This window comes from Carlito syrichta, unplaced genomic scaffold (assembly GCF_000164805.1).
Source record: "Carlito syrichta isolate Samal-C Ts95f unplaced genomic scaffold, Tarsius_syrichta-2.0.1 Scaffold315355, whole genome shotgun sequence".
In the NCBI taxonomy this organism is placed as follows: Eukaryota; Metazoa; Chordata; class Mammalia; order Primates; family Tarsiidae; genus Carlito; species Carlito syrichta.
In genome coordinates this window covers 167552-183416 of record NW_007259451.1, presented here as the reverse complement: position 1 = coordinate 183416, position 15865 = coordinate 167552, and the positions used below count along the sequence as shown (strand labels likewise).

General features: G+C 46.5%; 1 protein-coding gene across 1 annotated transcript in view; it reads right to left on the bottom strand.

The window, feature by feature from the left end:
* GNB5 (G protein subunit beta 5) overlaps nt 1–1929 on the bottom strand; it is a 29776-nt gene extending 27847 nt beyond the window's left edge. Inside the window, exon 1 of the mRNA XM_008072593.1 lies at nt 1690–1929. Within this exon, the coding sequence (XP_008070784.1) occupies nt 1690–1929 (240 nt within the window). The remainder of the gene's footprint in view (nt 1–1689) is intronic.
* Nucleotides 1930–15865: the final 13936 nt, after the last annotated feature.

Genomic DNA, 15865 nt, shown 5'->3' with positions numbered 1-15865 from the left:
GGCCGGGAGCAGCCACTGCACTCCAGTCTGGGTGACAGAGTGAGAGTGCAACTAAAAAAAAAAAAATACATGTAGTACATTTATTCTGAACAATCACAAAAGCAAGTGCAATGTGATATACTAGATTTGTAGGTAATCCAGGAGATTAATAACACCTGTCCTATAAACAGACACTGACATAGATGCTACAGCCTGTGCATTATCTAGGTTATGTATAATTTTATAATAATACAAACCAATCCTCTTTTGAAAAATCTGGGCAGAAGGCGGGGTGGGGGGAACCTACATTGATTATAAATATATGATTTACAGAATATATCATATGATTTCAGTTTATTGCTGTATGTTTAATACATGTGACACAAAAATAGACATCAAAAGTACTAAGCTTGTGGGAGTTAGTCTCCAGTGAGGCTCCGATCATCCCAGCCCTTCGATAGTCACATTTTGTATAGTTTCTTTCCTCATTATGTCAGGTTGTTTTATGTGACCAACAGAAGTGATGGACTGTCACCTCCAAGCTATGTCATGAAATACAGTGTGGCTCTGCTGCTGCCTCCCTCTCTTGAACCACCCGCTCTGAGAGGAGGCCAGGCACCATGTCCCAAGCAGCTCTAGGGAAAGGGCCGTGTGGTGAGGAACTGAGCTCTCCAGTCGGTAGCCCTGTGATGGGGGCATTTTGGAATTGAGTCTCCACCTTAGTAAAGCTATCAGATGACCTAAGCCCCAACTGACATCTTCACAGTGACCTCATGGGAGACCCTAGCCAGAGCCACCTGGCTAAGTCATCCCTGAACCCCTGACTCAGACACCATGTGAGATAATAAATACTTACCGTTTTAAGCTACTGAGTTTTGAGGATAATTTGTTATGTAGCAATGGATAACTAACACATGAGATGTAAAATAAATATGGAAACTATACAAAATGAATGAAAAAAATTAGACTTTACAAAATATGTATCTTAAATCAGCTAAGACATCAGAATTGCTAAACTCTACATTGAAAGAAAACCACTGTCGGAATCTTATTCCCTCAATCTGGAAAAAAAGGAGCCTACCTTTATTTATTTTTATTTTTTTATTTTTATTTTTTGAGTTGGAGTCTCATTCTGTCAACCAGGCTGGAGGGCAGTGGCATGCTTACGGCCACCGCAGCCTTGACCTGCTAGGCTTAGGTGATCCTTCCCGTGTCAGCCTTCCAAGTAGCTGGAACCACAGGCATGCGCCACTATGCCCAGTTAATTTTTGATTTATTGCAGAGACGAGGTCTCACCATGTTTGTCAGGCTGGTCTTGAGCCCCTGAGCTCAGGCAATCCCCTCGCCTCCACCTCCTAAAGTGCTGGGATTACAGGTGTGAGCCACTGCGCCCGGCAAGAAGCCTACTTTTAAAGTGATTTCACTCATAAATAAGACCTTGAAATTTGCTCAGGGAGAACTTATTTTGAATAGTTCATCAAATAAATCACATAGAGTCTATAGTTTTTCAATTAGTATCAATTTCAGATCTACCCAAATTAGTGAAGAGAACTCTTCATGCTAAATCACATCCTTCAGAGAATGACCAAAGTTGTAAAGATCAGAAAAGGGCCTTTTGAACTAGTTCAAAAGAACTAGGCTCCTAGTTCTTTTCCCCTCAGCTATAATATCGAAAATCTGCTTACCTATCACGCGGCGGGTGTGACGTACCTGTGATGAGCTCACGATCCTCCGCTTATCTTTGCACCAGTCCATGCACAGGACTTTATTCCCATGGCCTTTGAGGGTCCTCCTGGTCTTCATGACAAACTGCCCCAGGGCTTCCACCCGCTCCGCCACCTGGTGCACTGGAAGGACAATGCCACGGTCAACTCCCTTGCAGAGGATGGTGTCTGGCCTGTGCGCTGGCCCGGCATAGATGTGGGCTCTGTGGGGAGAAGGCAGCCCCATGGGCTTCCCCCACACCAAGCCTCAGCTTGATCCCCCGATTCTTGACTATTGCATTCTAGCAATACTCTTTCCTTCAGATCAGTAGACAGTAGAGACAATGCTGCCATTCTCTCACTGTGTTTAAGACCCTGTGCTTTCAAGGCACTGCCATATATGTATGTTGAGGGATTAACCAGACCACCTCATAATCCTAAAGCATGATATGCCCTTCTCCCATTTAAGGGCCACAGCTCTGAGACGAGGGCAGCACAGGCAGCAGCATGAGACTGCTGTCCCTATTTAACAGATGAGAAGACTGAGTCTCATGGAGGTTCTCTGGCTAATACAAGTTCATGCAACTAACAGGGAGCCAGGCTGGGGCTCCTAGTTCTTTAATCCGGCACTTTCTAGTCACAAGGAAAACTGACTTCACAAAAACTGAACCTTCAGGCCCATCAGGCACACTCAGCTGCTCAGGAGCAGGATCTGAGTCTAACTGATCCTGGGGCCTCGCACAAGCCTAGCACACATGCTGCAGGGAGGAATGAGCTCGCGAACCACTGGGCAAGCTGCCAGCCAAAGTACACCTGTGAATTTCCTGAAAAACTCAGTGTTCACCGAGATCAATGCAATATCCAAAAAGTCTGAACACATGATCTACCCATGGTACTGCCTATCCCAGGAAGGAGCCCCACAATCAATCTCTCAGGGCTGGGACCACGGTTCCTTTCCTGAGGCCAAGAGAGGGCTTTCTAGAGGCTTGTAGAGGAGCCGAGACTGATGGGTCCAAGAAAGGCACACATTTACAGGAAATAGCAGGCAGGCCACAGAGACCAGATAGCCCAGGTCCTTCATCACGCTGAGGTCTGCCGGGATCCCATGGCCTCTCCCTGCGGGCAGGAGCTGAGGGCTTGCCACTCCCTCTCTGGTTTGTGGCTGTGCCAGACAGAGGAGTGGGCTCCAAACTCCCCATCTACTTCTCCTTCCTCAAAACCTCTCCAGGCCTTTCTCCAGGTAAGCAGGGAAGAGGGAAAGGGGCTTTCTAGGCGAGGGAACAACATAGGCCAACAGACAGAGCAACAGGGTGGGGAGAGGCCAGGCCACGACCCCTCATGTCTTCCCCAGGTGCTGCTGAGGCCCGATGGGGCAAGGGCCCTCCTTCCTTCAACTGGAAGCCTGGGCTGAGAGGGGCTGACTCTGAGGTCTGAGCCTATGACAACAGTGCCCCTTCTGGGGAACTCCTCTGTTCCTTCCTTCCCTCCCTGGAAACACTAAACTCCCTTAAATAACCCCAGTGTAAGGGTTGAAATCAGCAAATTCATGTTGAAACAATACAATCTCATTCACAGACCTTACGGAGATGTAGCCTATTGTCTAAATAACCTTCAAAAGAAAATCTAAGACCACGTGTTACATTCAGGTGTCATGTTTTTTTAGTCTCCAGTTATTTTGTTCCCTATTTGGTTTGGTCTGATACTTCCTCAAGATTAGTTTCAAATAATTCACATTTGGCAGGAACACCAGAGAGCTCTCCTCAGTGCATCTGCCTGGGGCACATGCTGTCCTGCTGTCTGAGAGTCCCCTTACTGCGGATGTTTCTTTTGATCATTTGGTTAAGGTGACATCTACCAGGTTTCTCCACTGGAGAGTTGCCATTTCATCTTTTGTAATGTAAAGTATCTTGTCGGGGAGGTACTCTGAGTTTATATTAATATCATGTTACTACTCAAACTTTAATGATCTTATTTTAACATTCACTAATGACTCTGGTCCAAATCAGTTATTGTGATGATGGCTGGCAAGTGGCAATTTTTCTCAGTCCATCATTTCTTCTGCCTTTATTTGTTGGCTTTCTAATACAGCAAGGAGCTTTTCCTCCTCTCCCACTTATTTATTTATTCCTTTATTTATATTAGTATGGACTCATGGATTCCTACTTTATATAGTAGTTTACAATCCATCATTATTATTATTTATGCCCATCCTCCAGTTGTCCCAGATGCAGGGGGGACCTTCTGACTTGTCTCCATCTTTTTTTTTTTTTAAAGCAGGATTTATGGAGAGGACAGAAAAGCTCCCACAGTGGGAAGGGATCTGAAGGGTTGCCCTTCCGCATCTTACTTAGAGCACATTTCATCCCAAGTTTCCGTTATTCTTTCCCTGTCCTCTCCCTGGAAGCAGCTACTTCTCCAAGAATTCTTGGTTCCTTTTAGTTGCCCATTTCTTTGTGATGAAAGAACAATGTGCGTGGGTCAGAAGTCTTTGTGAAAACCCAAACTGTAAAAATACTTACTAAACTATAAAGTGCTACATGAATGTTCAATTATTATGCCATCGTGTGTGCTAAAACACTGCATTATTTATTGTCACAAACAGCATACTAGTATTTTACAGATACATTCTTTTTTTTCTTGAATTGGAGTCTCACTCTGTCGCCCAGACTGGAGTGCAGTGGCCGCTCCCGGCCACCGCAGCTTCGACCTGCTGGGCTTCGGCGATCCTTCCGCCTCAGCCTTCCAAGTAGCCAGAATTACAGGCATGCGCTACCACGCCCGGCTGATTTTTTGATTTATTGTAGAGATGAGGTCTCGCTGCCCAGGCGGGTCTCGAACCTGCGGACTCAGGCAATCCACTCACCTCAGCCTCCCAAAGGCGCGGGATTACAGGCTGAGCCACCGAGCCCGGCTTACAGATACATTCTTTACATAAACACATCAAATGATGTTTAAAAACACTGAACTGTCTGAATTCTTATAGGCCTTTTAGGCAAGCCTGTATCAGCTCAGATCTGTGAGCATATTCTATTTTGTATTTTACTTTGAAACTTCACACCAATATTATTGCTCTTCCCCAATTCAGCATTAGGATAACCATAGCTTTTAAATGTCCCTTAAAAAAAAAAAAAGATGATTCACCCAACCAAAATAGGACTCTCCTTATATAACGTGAATTTGAACATATCCCAACTATTAATTATTTTTTCTCACTACATTTTCTCTTCCCACGTATAGATTCACTCCAACCCACTCTATCCTGTTTCTGTCTGCCAAATCTTGCATCCATTGAATTAAATAATTTTTTAAAAAATTAAATATCAGGAAGTAAAAAAAAAAATCTGAAAATGTTCTGTATATTATTTGTGGGAGTCCAGGGCAGATGTGGCTTCCCCTTTGCCTTCTAGTGGACCAATCCTCCAGGACTTAACTTTTTTAAAAATGATGAACGTAACCAGTTGGTTTCTATACAAAATTTGCGAGAACATGATAATAAGCTGTTAAGAAATTCCACTAGTGTCGGGAGGACAGGGGTGCTGCCCGGCTCAATCTTCCTTAGAGGCATAACTGGAGCATGGCCATTAAGATCTCAGGCTCTAGATTCAGGCTGCTTGGGTAAAAGTCTGGCTACCATGCCAGGCTCACAGCCCCAAGCAAGTCATTGACCTTCTTACTGCCTCTCTTCCCTCATGGAGTTGCGGGGAGGACTATCCAAGTCTGGCAAAAAGGGAACACTTGATAAGGATTAGTTATGATATATTCCAGCTTGGCAGGTGGGTACCCAGTAATATTTATTGAAAGAGTATATGAAATGCTTGGTATTTATAAAATATCAATGAACTAAAAGCCATCTTTGGAGGGTCAAAGATGGCTTTCCCTTCTTCTCTTGAACCACCTCCTACTCCTACTTTGGCTGCCAAGCAACTCATCAATTTAACAGGGCAAACTCACTAGCACTGGAGGTGGGAGACATACAGGTGGTTTCAGACCTATTTTCTGATCCAAGGAGCTCACCAACTAGCTTTTTTTTTTTTTTTTTTAAGTTCCCTTTCCTTCCTGTTGGCTCAATTTTGTCCCCTGAGCAACGTGGCCTTGGCCTTTACCAGGCACCACTTTAAAAAAAGCTCACTCTCTTTCCCAGTTGATCCCAGTTCAATCTGTGCGAGGTTCTGGGATCCACATAGACTTGTGAAAGTCTGTCCCTGCCCTCCCTGGAATTCAGTCAACAGGAGAGATGGGGCCATAAGGATGTTTCAACACAATGTGTGACTGGCTAAGCTACACGTGTAAATACAGGGAGCTTCTGCTCCAGAGGATAGGGCATTGCCCTGGGCTTTTTAGGGTGATATTTGAGCACAGTCTGAAGAATAAGTAAGATGAGCCAGATGAAAGGGGATACTAGGTAGGCACTCTAATCTGAGGAAATGGCAAAAGCCAAAGGTCCAAAAGTGTGAAATAAGCAACTGTGTTCAGGGGTGGTATAAGCCACTGGATAACAGTAGAGTGTGGAGGGGGAGGGGCAGGTGCAGGCAAGGAATGGTGCTGAACACCCATAACGGAGCTCACCCATCCCACTGTGATGGCAGTCTGCTGTCACCAGAGGAGTGACATGGCCAGATGTGCCTTTTCATGACTACTTCTGGCTGCAGTGTGAGCAACAATGCTAATGGAGGCAACAATGGAGAAGGGAAACCAGTTAGGAAATGGTCCTCTCTTTGGATCCTTCTCTAGAAAATGGTCATCTGCTGCGCCACACTTTTCTGTGGTCCCTTCAAGATGTGCCAGGAACAGCTTAGAGGCTGCTCCAATGGGGCCTGCTCCTTGTCCCCAGATGGTCTGGGAAGCAGGCGCCTGCCTCCATGGCCTCCTGGATCACTGGATTCAGTCTGAACTGCTGAATATTCTGGATGTCACTCCAGACCCCAGGAATCAAAATCAGAAAGTCATGGCTGGAACTCAAGAGAAGGGACAGAGTTGGAAGTGAACAAATGTCTCATCGGAGTTCGGCTACATAAAATGACGATATTAGAGTGTATCCGGAAAGGGCCTTGGAAATAAGCTATAATTCTAGCAAAAACTAACTTTTCATCAAGATGTGGCTTACTCTCAACTTTTAGGAAGTATTTTTGCTATGTATTTCATAATTTATGCATATATGAACCTAAAGCAAAACATGTAAGTGCACGTTGATACACACAATTTGCTTGAATTGTGTGTAAATTTATACAGTGAAAATATGCAACAGGGTCATTCTTGTATGTCCATGAGGCAATTAAAAAAGAAAGAAGTAAAGCATGAACAAGCTCCCAAATGCCTCTGAAACCGATTGTAAAGAAAACAAGTTCAAGGACAAGTGAGATGTACTAGATAGGAAAACTTAAAACATTATTTTTAAAATGATACTGGCTGGGGATGGTGGTTCACACCTGCAATCCCGCACTTTGGAGGCAGAGGCAGGAAGACTGCCTGAGCCTATGGGCTCGAGACCAGCCTGGGCAACTTGGTGAGACCTCATCTCTACAATAAATCAAAAAATAGCTGGGCATGGTGGTGCATGCCTATAGTTCCGGCTACTTGGAAGGCTGAGATGGAAGGATCTCCTGAACTCAGCAGGTTGAGGCTGCTGTAGTCATGATTGTGCCACTGCACTCCAACCTGGGCGACAGAGTGAGACTCTGATTAACAAAAAAATACACACACACACAAACATGAAAACATAAGCCATGAAATGCATCAAAACATTAAGAATGGTTATCTCTAGGAGGTGGGATTATGGATGACCTTTCTTCTGTATTTCCAGATTTTTCCACGGTGTTAGCTTATTATGAAGGTACTCTAAAAACACACATTAGTTAGCTCGTGTGTGATGATGAATGCAGGGAAAAATGCGGACAGAGGAGACGAAAGCAGATTTGTCTCCTGCTCCTTCTGATGGCTGTAGAAGGTGTGCTGCCAAGAAGCAGGGAAGAGGATGTCTGCAGGAAACTGACTTCTACATCAGCCTCAGTACCCAGAACATATGTCCTCAGAATGTAGAAAAAGTCAATGAACATATTTGTTTCAGGCTAATTTAGAAGAAGGTTGGTTTTCCTAGATTTCCCCTAAGCCATAAAATCAATAGTTCAAGGCTCCAGCCATAAAGCATTTGCGAATAAAATTTTTCACACAATTATATTTAGAACAGGTAGAAAAATCAATAGCAACTGATGGTAAGTCCTATGATTTGCCCAAATTGGGTCTAGATTTGTATTCAAAGAAGTTGCATACATTTGTTTTGCAGTGCTTTGTGCCTTAACAATATTAGAATCTGCTTCAAAGGAGCTAGGGATTTGGGTGAAACTCCCACACAGCACCAGGGGGCTGCCATATATGTTGGCTAAAATGAACACCATATCCCTCCTGCTCTGTCTGCTTTCAGCCTGTCTTCCAGCTCACTTCTCAGTTTAATCTCAAATTGAAGACTCTTTAGCATTGAACTGTTTCCCGCCTCTCCTTTTTTCCTTGATCTTGACTCTCATTCCAGTTCTTCCCCCCACTTTTAAAAAAATAAAAACAATAGATGTATAAATGGATATGAAATGAAAGTATCTCCACTTTCCATACCCCTCTCTGGAGATAACGAGTTTCTTGTGTATCCTTCTAGACATTAACTGCATATAAATAAGTCTCTTGTTTAATGAGATCATGTTACATATACTGCTTGGCACTTCACTTTTTTTTTTTTTTTACTTAATAAAAAATTTGGCTAGGCACAGTGGCTCATGCCTGTTATCCCAGCACTTTGAGAGGCTGAGACGGGATAATCACTTGAGCCCAGGAGTTTGAGACCAGGCTGGGCAACATAGTGAGACCTTGTCTCTACACAAAATAAAAAAGTTAGCCAGGTGTGGTGATGCACACCTGTAGTCCCATCTACCCAGGAGGCTGAGGCAGAAGGACTGCCTGAGCCCAGGAGGTTGATGCTGCAGTGAGCCAAGATAGTGCCACTGCATTCCAGCTGGGGCAACAGAGCAAGATCCTCTCTTACAAACAAGCAAAAAAAGATCCCTTTTCATGACTATGCATACATGGATTTACTTTTTTTTCTTTTTAATGCAAGTCTCAAATTTCTAAGAGAAGATTTCGCATGGTGAGGAAGAGAGCAGTACTAGGAGCCTGAACCGTGACTCTACTCCCTGTTCTATAGCAAAATCTCAGGGAAACACCTTAGCCCCTTCCTGGATCTCAGCTGCTTTCTCATCTGTAAGGGAGGGGGTTTTTGGGAGAAGAATAAGCATTTTATGCTGGAAGATGGAGGCTGAAACAGGTGACCCCTCCAGATATAAGAAGTGGTAAGCTAAATCATGGCCCCAAAGGTGCCAACATCCCCCCGAGCCAGTGGATATGCTACCTCACATGGCAAAGGAGACTTTGTAGATGGGATTAAGTTGAGGGTCTTGAGATGGGCAGATTATCCTGGATTATCCAGGTGGGCCCAACATAATCATGAGGATCTTTAAAAGAGAGAGGCAGGTGGGGTAGAGTGAGAACCAGAGAAGTGACCTCAGAAGCAGTGATCAGAATAATGTGGGCCTTGAGCCAAGGAATGCAGGCAGTCTCTGGAAGCCAGAAACAGCAAGGAATAGATTCTCCCCTAAAGCCTCCAGAAGGACCTGCCCACCCATTTGACCTTCTGACCTCTGGCACTATAAGAGAATAACTGTATGTTGCTGTAAGCCACTAAGTTTGTGACAGTTTATGCAGCAGCAATAGGAAACAAATGCCATCTGCAACCACATGATTCGAAAAGGGTTTTTTCAAGCAAGGAAAGAATCAGGCAAGAAAGCACCCATGGTAGAAGCAGGTGACAAGGAGAAAGATCTGGAGAGAAGCAGGAAGCTCTGGGGAGCAAGGGGAAAAGTGGGATCCCTGGACAACAAGGCCTGGGGCTGTGGAGTTTGCTGGGGGCTGGCTTCCCATGAGATGGCCCAAATAAACTACTTCCTGCATTTAATATTGGCCAAAGGTCTGGCTTGGGAATGAGGGCTAAAGGGATGGGAGTTGAAGAACTCAGGGTCTGGAGCCAGGAAAAATTCAATTTTTTTCTTCAAAGTGTATGCTTCTTGTGTTGACTTTGTTTAGGGCAAGAATTTGGGCAGGTGCAGGCTGGGCACTGTAGCTCCCACCTGTAATCCCAGCACCGTGGGAAGCTGGGATGAGAAGATTGCTTGAGCTGAGGAGTTAAAGACCAGGCTGGGAAACATAACGAGACTTTATCTCTATAAAAAAATTAAAAACAATTATCCCAGCATGCCTGCAGTCCCAGCTACTCAGAAGGCTGAGGTGGAAGGGTCGCCTGAGCCCAGGAGGTCAAGGCTGTGGTAAGCCGTGATCATGCCACTGCACTCCAGCCTTGATGACAGAGTGAGGTCCTGACTCAAAAAAAAAAAAAAAAGAAAAGAAAAGAAAAGAAAAAGAAAAAAACAAAATTGGGCAAGTCCAAGCTAACAGGAGGTGGCCAACTGTCCTGGTTTGCCTATAAATGAAGAGGCTCCTGGGATGCAGGATTTCCATTTTAAAACTGAGAATTCCAGGCAAACTGGGATGAGCTGGTCCCCTTAGCTTATTAGGGAAGAGGCCACAGGGCCATCTATATAGCAACACTGAAATGCAAAGACACAGGCATTCAGCACATGCTGCTTTGGAGAATAAACCAGGACCCTATATCACATGCCCTAATTTGGTACTGCAAAACTCACATGTTTGATGTCACATTCCCAATTCACAGGAAACTGTCCTTGAATTTCAAAATGGGAATAATCTGCTTGGGTCACATGAAACAGGGGCTGAGATTCCCATTTGGGCAAGAAGTAAGGCCTGTGTGTGTCAAAAACCAATCTGTCAACTAAGAGGCTGCTATATGCTGGCTGTCATGGGAGATACAGGAAAGTATACAATGCCAGTCTCTGCTTGGTAAGGGAGCCACATTCAGCTTATTCCCCTTCCCAGCTTGTCCAGACCCTTCCCACTCGCCCCCAGGCTCTCGGCCACTTGCTCAACAGGGAGCCCTGCAAAGAAAGCAGCAGTAACTCCCAAGCTGCATCCTGGCCAGCATGATTAGCTAGTGCACGACCCCAAGCAAATAATTTGACTTTGCCAAGTCTGTTTGTTCATCCCCCAGATGGAGATGATACCATTTTTTTTTGCACTGGGAAAACTGAAAGCGCCATTGTTGGACACCTAGCAGGGCTTCAGCATTACATTTTTACAACTAAAGAACATCAGCATCCTTCCCTACCTTTCCCACCTGAGTGCCAAGGGACAGACATGCTTATTGCTGGGGGAGTCTGGTGTGGGCTGAGGTGAGAACAGCTGCAGGGTTAAATGCTGGACCAAGACAAGCTTAGAAAACACCTCTCATCCTTCCACCTGCAGATGGAACTTCCACTAGAAACTGGCAAGTGGTTCCCAAGGCAGGGCTTGGATGCTCTCTGGTAAGAGGGAGACAGACATCTACGGAGAATCACGTACTCCGGGTCACTTACGTTCCACACTTCATTTCCTTTCCTCAAGCCGTCTTGTTCTCACACAGAACTCAGCAGGCAGTGGTTCCATTAAAATGCAATCAGACCAGGAGTCAGGTCAGGCCTTTCTCTCAGAACTTTCTAACACTTCCCAACTCACTCAGGTAGGACCCCAAGTCTTCTCTGTGCCCATGGGGCCCTGCATGATGCCCCACCTATAGCCCCATCTCCTCCTACTCTCCCCCGGCACTCCCCTCCAGATGCACTGATCTTGCCCTTCCTCAGATCTGGACAATGCATCACCCACCCTGGACCTTTGCACTGCTCCTCCTTCTGCTCGAAGTTCGCTGTTCCCTGCGACAGTCACAGTGCTCATCCTTTCCTTCCTTCAGGTCTAGGTTCAAAGGCCCTTCTCATTGAGGCCGCCCGGAGCCAGCTTCTCTAAAACTTCCTTCTGCTTCCCCATGCCCTACTTCCTGACGCCCTGCCCTAGTTCTTGTTCTGACACCTATCATCCAGCATGTCACCTCTTTCACTCATGTACTGTCTGACTCTCATACTAGATTAGAAGCTCTGTGAGGGAAGGATGTTGGTCTAATCTGTTCACTGCAGCATCCCCAAGGGCTGAGAATGATGCCTGACATACAAGGGGCTGTCAGCATGTGCTGAATGAAGGAAAGACTTGGGTGTGTGCACCTGTCAACAGACGGGGTGGGGGTGAGGCGGGTGGAGATGAAAGGAATAACTGTAGGCTGAGGCTACAGAGATGATGGGATACTACACCTGCAGTAGGAGGGAAAGGACAGCCAAGGAGGGCATGGGTGCCAGGTCAGTGCACATGGAGGTGGGCTTGGAAGTGTGAAGCTGAGGGGCTGGCTTTGAGCTTCCATTTTCTTTTTTTTTTTTTTGAGTTGGAGTCTCACTCTGTCGCCCAGACTGGAGTACAGTGGCTGCTCCCGGTCACCGCAGCCTTGACCTGCTGGGCTCCGGCAATCTTTCCGCCTCAGCCTTCCAAGTAGCTGGAACTACAGGCACACGCTACCACGCCCAGTTAATTTTTGATTTATTGTAGAGATGAGGTCTCGCCAAGTTGCCCAGGCAGGTCTTGAACCCGCGGGCTCAGGCAATCCACTCACCTGAGCCTCCCAAAGGTGTGGGATTACAGGCTGAGCCACCAAGCCCGGCTGAGCTTCCATTTTCTGTTGGAGGAGAAAGTGGGGCGTGGAGAGAAGAGTTGGGAACCTGCATAGAGTGGAGAAAGTCTGACATTGTCATTGCGAAGAGGTGACTGGAGAAACTGCCAGGGCTCTGACAGTGCCAATGAATGAGTGATTGTGGAATTAATACTAGTATTGCATGTCTCCTGAATGCCATTTCTCCACCAGCAACTGATGTTCAGGAGTGGGGCTTGAGGGTGACAGGAAGGGGTAGGGCAGAGGAGTCATCCAGAGCTGAGGTTTTTGCTGGACAGCTCTGATGAAGAGGCAGAGGGGCAAGGGAGTTATGATTGCTTGGCAAGATCCTTGCTGAAATGGTGGCCAAAGTGTCAAAGCTGAATACTGAGGAAAGACAAGAAAGGAAAGGTCTGAGAACCTGGAAGAGAGGAGAGCTGGGGTCCTGGAGAAAGGAGTCCCTGGGGAGACCCGGAGTTTCGGGAGAACCCGCCGCTCCTGTGGCCAGAACAGGAGGAGGGATTAGAGGTGCGGGAGGTGGAACAGCTAAGTGCTGACAAGATCCCAGGTGTATATAGAGAAGAGGGCTGTGATGGCAATGGGCCAGTGCATCATGAGGGTCATCTCTGAAGACGTTCAGGAGGGGGCAGGGCTTAGGGTCAAAAGGAAGACTCAAGTCACAGTCCTAAGAAATGCCAAAGTCCATAAGAAATGAGAGAACCTGACAGGATGGTAAGGAGACATGTCAAAGGGGAAGAGGTCAGTAGAGTGACAAAGCCTTAAGGGAGCAAGGGTTTTATAGGAGGTGAAAGAGAAGTGGTCGGGAAGCTGCAGGGGAACAGAGGGGAACATGAGCACATGACATCTGGCCTCACATGACCTCTGGTCTTCAACTCACAAATTATGACATATACAGGTGACCCTTCCACTGTGGGTTCAAGATTTGGCCCTGGCTTTTGAGGGCACCACATTCTTTTTTTAAAAAATTATTTTAAGCCGGGCTCGGTGGCTCAGCCTGTAATCCCACGCCTTGGGAGGCTGAGGTGAGTGGATTGCCTGAGCCCACGGGTTCGAGACCTGCCTGGGCAACTTGGTGAGACGTCATCTCCACAATAAATCAAAAAAAAAAAAAAAAATTAGCCGGGCGTGGTAGCGTGTGCCTGTAGTTCCAGCTACTTGGAAGGCTGAGGCGGAAGGATCGCCGGAGCCCAGCAGGTTGAAGCTGCGGTGGCCGGGAGTGGCCACTGCACTCCAGTCTGAGTCACAGAGTGAGAATCCAACTCAAAAAAAAAAAATTTATTTTAAAGTTGTGGGGTAAAAGTCAGGACTGGGTACATAAGTGGTTTAGGTCCACATGAAGTTTTGGGCCTCCCTTTGGAACTCACTTTGCCTGGATTAGGATTAGGCACCCTTACTGATGTTAGGTGGCACCACATTCTTGGCAGGACAGCAAAAAGCTTACTCTTTAGTTTTTTGTTTTTGCTTCTTTTTTTTGGAGATAGGTCTTGCTCTGTCACCCATGCTAAGGTACAGTGGCATGATCATAGCTCACTAACTTCGAACTCCTGGGCTCAAGTAATGTACCCACGTAAGCCTCCCAAGAAACTAGGGCTAGAGGCACACACCACCACATCTGGCTAATTTTTAGTTTTTTTATTTTGGAGAGATTGGGGTCTTGCCAAGTTGCCCAGGCTGGTCTCAAACTCCTGGCCTCAAGCAATCCTTCCACCTCCATCTCCCAAAGTGCACTGGGATTACAGGTTTGAGCAACCTGGCTAGTATCCTCCTTTGGGTTAACTCCCTGGGGTTCCCTGTTGAAGAGTTATATCCCTACTAACTTTCTGCCTTAAGGCAATTTACAAATTCATAGAAAAGGCTGAAAATATACAAGTGTTGCGGAGTAGGTGAGTTTCTGGAGAATCCTCTGTGTATGAAACTCAAATGAGTTTGGTGGAAAAAATAAATAAATAAAGTGAGCCAGAGCACTCTGACTGCCAGGGGCCTTACCACTTATGGGCCGTGGACCTCTGGCAAGTCTTTTAACCTCTCTGTGTCTTGGTTTCCTCATCTGTCAAACAGAGAAGTTTCAGAAGTACTGACAACATCACTATTCTCATCTGCAGACTGTAGGAATTAGCAAAGGGAAATGAGACAGACCCTATCTCAAGCCTCCCAATAACCATTTCCCACTTCTTCCCTGATAACAGAAACCCAACTCTGTTTGGGAATGGCAGTGTGCCCGGCTCAGTTCTCCCTTTCCCTGTCACCCTTGCAGTGGTCATGTGTCCTAGTTCTGATCCGTGATGTGTCTTTGGGAGGAAGAGACGAGGGTTCCTGGGGAAACTTTTACTTTCTTGATAAGGAGCAAACAGAGACTAGTGTCCATATTCGCCTTTCTTCCTACCATGGATACACAAGTGATATCTGGAGCTGGTAATCACATTATCCTCGTGGGGCAAATGCCAGTGCTCTAAGGTGTGAAGAAGAAAGGCAGGGCGAGTCTGGGTCCCTGAGGGTGCACTGGGAAGCTGAACCAAAGCAGGAGGTCACCGACCTTTGCTCTTGTTATAAAAAACAAAACAAACAAACAAAAGTCTGCCAATTTGCTTAACTACTTTATTTGGGGCTTACAGTTAATTGTAGCTGGGCACATTTCTAAACACAGGCGCTTAGAGTTCCCCCTATTTAAGGAGGCCCCTAGGAAAGCACAGCCTCTAGATTCAGGTCATCTACTTTTATCAAGTAGTTTTCAGAGAAATCAAACGCTAAAGGCACTACCATGAACCCCATTTTTCTTTTCCCAATGGAATTTAAAGGGTGGCACCAATTAGGAGTGGCAGGAACACAATATCTAGGTGCGCGTGAGGTACCCTGGGGAGGCCTTGGTCAGCCAACGGGAGCTGCCCCTGTCAGAGCTGAAAAGTAAGCAGACAAGGCTATGTCCCCGAGCGTGCTCTTAGCCCAAGCTCTGCTGAGGAGAAGCCACCTGACAAAGTAAAGCTGTCTGGCCAAGAGCCATTGGACCTGGCTATTTAATTGCTCACTCCTAAGAATCACAGGGCCGGTTCTGAATGAAGGTGGTGGTCAATCAGGTCTAAGACTGCTATTGCTCTTTTACGCCAATCACATCCATCCATCCAAAAGCCGTAAAGGAACTGCACGGTTGGATCTGGCAAGCCCTTCTGCATCTCTTCCCCCATCCAGCTCCCCGCCCCAAGGAGAGGGATGGAGGTTGGAAAATGGGCTTTGAAATCAGTCTCCTTCCTTGCAAACACAAAACGGAGAGACGACACAACAGTGATGGAGAAAGCCAGATGATTAAAAGACAAAACAGGAGTTTCTCCTAGGCCGCGCCCACACGCGCCTGTCACCCTGACACCCCGCCCCCACCGGCCTGGGAGGGCCAGGAAGGCGATCAGTTTGCATCTTCCAGGCAGGTGAGGAGGGTCCCCGGTGCCCCGGCCCTGGCGCTAGAGGGCGGGGTTCTGCAAGGCGCCCTGACCCTCCG